Source organism: Hippichthys cyanospilos, chromosome 21 (assembly GCF_059441005.1).
Source record: "Hippichthys cyanospilos isolate Australia breed blue-spotted pipefish chromosome 21, RoL_Hcya_1.0, whole genome shotgun sequence".
Lineage (NCBI taxonomy): Eukaryota > Metazoa > Chordata > Actinopteri > Syngnathiformes > Syngnathidae > Hippichthys > Hippichthys cyanospilos.
In genome coordinates, this window is record NC_142389.1 from 14,847,501 (window position 1) to 14,855,000 (window position 7,500).

Genomic DNA, 7,500 nt, shown 5'->3' on the forward strand with positions numbered 1-7,500 from the left:
TCCCACCAGGTGCCTCTGGGTTATCTCGTCCCTGTATCCTCCCCGTGACTAGCACTGTTTGCTCTGAAACATTCCATTCTTACACTCCCTCACACCACACATTCTGTTTTGTTCACTTTACAGTCTCACACTCTCATACACAGAATGTAGCAAAATCTAATGAACTACTTTAAGCTCAAACTCTTATGTTCCTTTAATACGTAAACATAATCAAAAAGGTGGAGACAGCATATTGGGAGTAAGTACATGATTGAGTCCATCCTAAAAATGTCATAAAAATTAATAACTATAATAATGCTAACAACTATAATAAAGATAATTGCACTATAATAGCTTCTACCAATATACGGGGATTGTTTTTCTTGTTTTTTTTATTATTATTAAATAATGTGCCCTCAAGAACTTTGAGCACTTTCATCATCATTGGAATATCTGCTGTTGGAACATTCTGTCATTCGTAGCACCTTAAGCTGATCCTCAATAGTCTTCAACTCCTGGTGAAAGGCTGACATCTAAAATTCAACAAGAAGAAGGAACATGAGGAAACAGAATATTTTGCATACCATAACAAAAAGAGAAATGATGACAGTAATTCTGATGGCTCAGCATGTGGCACAGTTAAGGAAATGTTTCATGCATATACAGTACATTTGTACTTCCTCATCGTTTTTCAATGATAAAACATTTTAAAACAAAATGAAGAAAAAGTCTTATTTTTGGTCATTTTGTAGTTTAAAGGATTTCATAAAGTACCCTATTGTGGAAATTCAACTTTTTGGAGCTTTTAACCTTTTCACCCTAAGCAGTATTAAAAGTGTTATTTTCCTTTATGGATGCATTTCTAAGAATTAATTGCTTATTCTGTGCTCTCAGCTTGCAAGGGATACGATGATGTCAGAGCACACAGGAAGGCCCTTGTACCGCCTATACACTGCCCCCATACCACCTGTGCAGTGTAAGGATGCGGCCACATTATCCGAGCAGCAGTGCCTATTTTAATTGCAGTTTTACACCAGAGTTGGGGAGAAAAAATGCAGCACAATGTTGCCAAAGTAAGACAACATTTCATTCATTGAGTATAAGTTTTTACTGCATAACATGTCAACGTGGCAGCACACGGCCAGACAATCAGCTGGCATTTCTGATGGTCATCATTTCACGGAAAACTGCATGAACCTTCTTAATACAAGAGTGGCATTGCTGTAGGATTACAAATGTAAGATGGCAAATGCACCCAATGGAGAACCCATAGAAGTGGGTACAGCTTCGTTGTATGAAATTGCACCATGTTAATTAGATGCATTTACTGTATACAGCACATTCATGTGAAAGTCCATTCTTCGAAGGGGCATTTTTCTTCTGAAATTTGGAAAACCACATATTCATTTATCCCGCTTTATGATTAACATCAACAACTGCCATGACTTGTGGGGTTGATTTGTGTTTGTTGTTTTGCCTCATTTTGAGTCGAAAATCATTTTCAAGATGTTTCATACTCTGGTTAGAAATGCCACTGGCAAACCTCACACTTCATAAGAACTCAAATCACCAATGGTAAGATTTCATCATTTATGAATTTTTAACTGTGTTAATCCCATGATACTGGTTCTTTAATATTTTCATGAATCGGTTGATAAATGATGTTAAGAAAATTGAAATGAATAAATGATGCGTTTTTTTCCCATTAATGCTGATGTCATGAAGTTTATAATTTTGTTGCTAAGGTGCTGAATGTCTGATTATGCCATTCTTTGTTACATGCTCGTTGCTTACCTTATTATCCATCTGCTCCCTGATATGTGCTGGGACCTTGGTCAAATAGTCTGGAGACTGGATTTTGAAGAGGAGCTCCTTCAGCTTGGGGACAAGCTTGCTTCTACGCTGGGTGAGCTGGGCAACTTGTTTGTTCATGTCCGTGGCACTCTGTGTAAATAATTTAATTAGTCATTTATTTGTGTTTTTATTCTCATCAGAGTAAAAATATTAATGGAGCCCTGAAGGGCAATAAGGGGCAAAACCTAATGCATACCACAAAACTGGGTGATGATTGAACAGAAAAAAAATGTTCTTCAAACTGTTCCCAAAGAAAAAGCTAGAAAAAAAACTGCCTAAAAAATCTTGGTAACTAAAATAATAAAAGACGAAACATGACGAGCCCAAGATCTGAGTTATTTATTAGTCTGTTCAGCCTCCTGCCCTCCGGAAAGACGTACAGGAGCCTTCGCTCCTGCACCACCCGACTCAGGAACAGCTTCATCCACCAGGCCGTGAGACTGCTGAACTCTCCTCCCTTCCCAACCATGAAACTACTGAACTCTCTCTCTCTCCCCTACTCTCTCCCACACTCTGCCCCAGCCAGAAGAAACACCTAGCTGGCAGACAAAGTTTAGGTCATTGGACCTCCCCCCCACACCTAAACTCAAACTTTGCTCATGCACTTGCAAAATTTGCACAGACTAGCTGCTGCCATATTTATTTATAATTATACTTCTATTGCACTAGCGATTACACTTAGAACTATAACAACTACCTCTAATGCACACAACTGGGACAACCACAGTCAGAGTTGTCTTGCTTTGTTTCGTACTATTGGATTGTCTTGTCATATGCTGCTACTTATGTCTTGTCTTGCCTTGTCTGGACTCTTGCCATACCTGGTTTTTCCTATTTAGTTTTTAGTTTAAGTTATTAATTTAGCAAAACTAGCCAATTTAGCTCTAACATACTGCACATTACATTACTATAGATAAGAATCTAGTTTTTAGGATCGTCTCGTCTTGCGCACCTGCACTTTGTTTTTGTACATGTAAAACGCAGAGGATAGTGAGAAACGCAATTTCGAATCCTTTGTATGTTAAGGACATGTGAAGAAATTGACAATAAACTTGACTTTGACTTAGATACTTCTGACCTTGTTATTGACTGCACCTTTCACAAATATCTGGCTGGAACAGCATTAAAGCGAAGAACATCCAACATTGAAAAGCACAAGTAGTGAGTAAACACTTACAAAGTAGTAAGTGTTTGGTCTCTGGATAAGAAAATTAATTATCACTTATATCAAATACAACCGGAAATGAAGAACGACATGTACGTAGTGTCAGAGAGGATTAGCCGTTCTAAAGTTTAAAAGTATATTACTACAGTATGGAATACAGTGTTTCCTCGCAACTTTGCATTTCCTCCTTCACATCCTCAGTGCTTCACGTTTGTTTTTTTCCATTTAAAAAAAAAAAAAGCTACATTGCAGAAAGACGCACTGTGGAGGTTTGGTGCATGCTAAACAGACGAGCTGGCTTCAATTGCTTATGCCACGGGCACTCCTTCGACATCAACCAAGAGCGGAGCCCATAGCTGACCAAATCCACTCCTGTCCTCAATGATCTATGTTGCAGCAGGAGCCAATCACATGTTTTATAGGAGGGTCCGTGAGCTGATTGACTGATTACCTTGCCAGTCTTGTTCAACCTGTTGACTGTTGAGGATAGTGCTTGAAGCATTCTCTGAGTGAAGCACAGACATCAGTGACAATGCGATGCAGAAGGAGAATGGTGAATACAAAAGAAAGCGTTGGGAAGATGTTACCTTGAGTGCTTTTTTAATAAATTGGAATTTCAAATGTAAACTCTGATTCCCTGTTGTTAAGTTTGCTCAGCTACGGGCTCTAGGTCGACATGAGAGCCGTTACTCCAAGGGCATCTTCAGCCCCCCGTGTACCCGACTGTAGCCAAGGGATGGAAACAGGAAGCGATAACAGTACAATTACTGTATAAAGCTTAATGCTTAAAGAATTAAGTAAACATGTGTAAAGCAGTAATCTTTGTCTCAATTATGTAAAGTATTTTTTTTTCACATTTAAACATTTTTATTACCCACATAAACATGTATGAAAATTCCTGGGGGGTGGGGGGGTGGGAGGGGGTAGCCATGAAAAAAACCCATCACTTTTCTTTGGGAAGTTTCAGTCCACGTTAACCGCAAATAACGATGGAACATTGTATTTATATAGATAATGCCAATAGTTTCTTTTTACAATGGAGTCCTGTTTTGAAAATCATTGTACTTCATCTCCATAATTTTAATTTATTTGAATTTCCTTTGTTGATATAATTTATTTACTAGCCTGTTTAATTAGAGATAAAAGGATCATTACTACCTGAAAAGGAAGATGTAGTTGACATGTGTGATCCACAACACCTACAAGGCAACCTTCGGGTGGGGGAATAGAAGAGACAGTGGAGAGAGCTTCTTCAGGACAGTAGATATTGAAGCGGGAGACTCGGCTCAAAGACCATGCAGCAGATCCAAAGTGAAGGAGAATCTGGGCTTGACTGGGTGAACATACCACCCACACTGAAACATTTAGGAAGATGCAAATTTTTCTAACTACAAAACTACAATGATATTTTTAACACTGATATTTTAACACTGATCACTAAAATGTTGACGTTATAATCTGATTATTACTGATTCATTAGTATCTGATTCATACTTACTATCAGGTCTTTCTTTGGTCAAACCACACTGAGCCCTTAAGGAGCGAGCAACTCTGATCACTTCCTGGACCAGGAGAAAATCTCTTTCCACTTCTGGGAAATACCAGTGTTTCTGGCAGGATGGAGATGAAAAAATAACTACATAAATTTAAATTGTTACAGATTGCTGTGCAATTTTTGAACATTGTTTTTTTTTTCCATCAATCAGTTCATCCATACATTCAAGAATAAATCCCTTGTTTAAATATTAAGAATTTCAGGTTTTCAGTTGAAAATTTTATTTATGTTGTCTTCCATGAAAGTGGATCGATTTTTTGTGTTAATTCAAAACAAAACAATTGCTTTTACTAAATAATGCTTTTCCTACTTTCTGAGAAGTTAGGGGTAAAAACCATTTGGAAACACCATTCATTTAAGTTAAGTGCATTTTCTACTATGTGAATTTGAAATAATGGCATGTTTTTAATGAAGGGATTACCTTCCATGAGCCGTCACCTTACAGTGGTGGAGGGGTTTGCGTATCCCTGTTATTCTAAGAGCTAAGTTCTCTGTGGCTTGATCACCCATAATAAAAAGGTCCTAGGTGACCAGACTATGCATGGCTCACAGACCCTTTGATTGCATATAATGGTGGCCGGGCCTGCACCCATGGGGCCCGGCTGGGCACAGCCTGAAGAAGCAACGTGGGTCCCCCCTTTCATGGGATCAACACCTGTGGGAGGGGCCAAAGAGGTTGGGTGCAAAGAGAGCTGGGCCGCAGCCAAGGGCCGAGACCTTGGCACATCAGTTAGCATCAGGACAATGGGGCTGCAGTTGGATGATCGACTTTGAGGTCGTATCATCAAATTTGCGGCTCAGGGTGAAGAAGGGTCAACCGATCACCAGCTGGTGGTGTGTTGGCTAGTATGGTGGGGGAGGATGCTGCAGACCTGGCAAAACCAAACATATCGTGAGGGTCTACTGGGAATGTCTGGCACAATGCTCTGTAAGAAGGAGTTTTAATTCCAACTTCCAGCAGAATTTCTCTCATACATGGGATCAGGGGGGAAATTGAGAATGAACGGACCATGTTTCACACCTCCATTGTCGAGGTGTCTGCTTGGAGTTGTGGTTGTAAGGTGATTAGTGCCTGTCATGGCGGCAATCCTCGTACCTGCTGGTGGACTCCAAGTTGGAAAAGGGTGGAGTGCTGTCTCCAGGTCGGGGATGAGGTCCTGCCCCAAATGGAATTTAAGTATATTGGGGTCTTGTTCACAAGTGAGTATAGGATGGAACGGAAGATCCATTGACGGATCGGTGTCTCTGTAGCCTTGTCTGTTGGAAAAGAAAGAGCTGAGCCGAAAGGCGAAGCCCAATATTTACTGGTCGATGTACATCCCTGCCATCGCCAGAGGGCCACAAGCTGTGGATTGTGAATGTAAGAACAAAATTCTGGAAACAAGTGACCAAAATGAGTTTCCTCCGAAGGAAGTCTGGGCTCTCCCTTAGAGATAACGTGAGAAACCGACTCACCCGGGAGGGGCTCAGTGTCGACTTGTTGCTCCTCCGCGTTGAGAGGAGCCAGTTGAGGTGGTTCAGACATCTGGTTAGGTGATTAGGATGCATTCTAGGCACCTCTCTGGTGAGGTGTTCCAGGCATCTTCTACTGGGAAGAGGCCTGGGGGGGTCAATTAGGACAGGCTGCGAGACTATGTCTCAGCTGGCCTGGGAATACCTGGGGAACTACCCCGAAGTTGAACGAAGTGGACGGGGTAAGGGAAGTCTGGACTTCCCTGCTGAAGGTGCTGGCCCACGACCTGACCTCAGAGAAAAGCAGTAGGAAATGGATGGATGGATGAATAGATGGATGAAAAAAAAAACACATTTTGAAAAACTGACAAAATAAAAAAAAAAATAGACTGATTAATCGATCATTAAAATTATTTGCAACTAACTGTAAGTCCGTTAATCAGGAACACGTTGAATGACGCTAGATGCGAGACGAAAAGAGAAAAGTACAGTGATTCCTCGCGACTACGCGCCTTGCCATTCGCACCCTCAGTGCATTGCGGATTATTAGGGGGGAGAAAAACAAAATTATATTACAGAGAGACGTGCCAGGCAAGTTATCTATAAATGCACTGGCACTCAAACTACTGCTGCAGAACACATATTTACTTTAATTTGAAATGATTAAACCTTATACAGTAAATGTACTGGTATGCCCTCTCTTTTCCATGTCTTCCGTGTCTAGTCACGTGCCTCATATATTGAGCACTTACTCGGACGTGCGACTAGAGCGTGTAACAAGAAGCTTAATGAACATGGTTAAAATGCAGAGTTTACACTTTAAATTCCAATTCATTAAAAAAGGCAAGAGGATCCAAAGCTTGGTTTCGCATCTCCTGACGACGCTACATCACGGTTTTCACTTATTGCGAGGGGGTTCCGGTCCAAATTAACCGCAGAAAACAAGGGATCACTGTATAAAACAGTTTGCTTTGGATGATGAAGTAGTGACAGTACCAGTTGAGCTAAGCGAGGGAAAGCCTGAAGACAGAGGCTCTTTTGAGCTGTCGTTTCAGTTCTGAATGGCTGGAGTCTTTGCCACAGTTCCTCTGTAAGGAACGGCATGATTGGGGAAAGGAGGGCAAGAGACGTAGACACACAGTGAAAGAGGACGACGCTTGCAGCTGGTCTCATTTTGCAGCCAGGCTGCGTGACCATTCTTCCTTTACTTTGTTTCAGTAGCACAGGTTTCAAACTCTCCTAAAAAACATGCACAGATACAAGGGTTCATTATATATACATATACATAAATACATATATATACATAAATACATATATACATATATATATATTTGGATTGCCCGTCATACGAGCAATTCGAGTTACAAGCAAAGCCGCTGAACGGATTAAGCCCACTGTATATGTGTATGTATATATATATATATATATATATATATATATATATATATATATATATATATATATATATATATGTATATATATATATATATATATA

General features: G+C 40.3%; 1 protein-coding gene across 2 annotated transcripts in view; it reads right to left on the bottom strand.

Moving 5' to 3' along the window:
* Nucleotides 1–7,500, bottom strand: part of vars2 (valyl-tRNA synthetase 2, mitochondrial) — a 37,397-nt gene that overhangs the window by 505 nt on the left and 29,392 nt on the right. For both annotated transcript variants that reach the window (XM_088404325.1, XM_088404324.1), the window contains 5 exons: nt 7,002–7,244; nt 4,497–4,608; nt 4,157–4,353; nt 1,774–1,923; nt 1–512 (listed from right to left, as the gene is read on the bottom strand). The exon at nt 1–512 is cut by the window's left edge and continues 505 nt beyond it. In XM_088404325.1, coding sequence (XP_088260451.1) covers nt 396–512; nt 1,774–1,923; nt 4,157–4,353; nt 4,497–4,608; nt 7,002–7,244 — 819 coding nt within the window. In that variant the 3' untranslated portion in view covers nt 1–395. The remainder of the gene's footprint in view (nt 513–1,773; nt 1,924–4,156; nt 4,354–4,496; nt 4,609–7,001; nt 7,245–7,500) is intronic.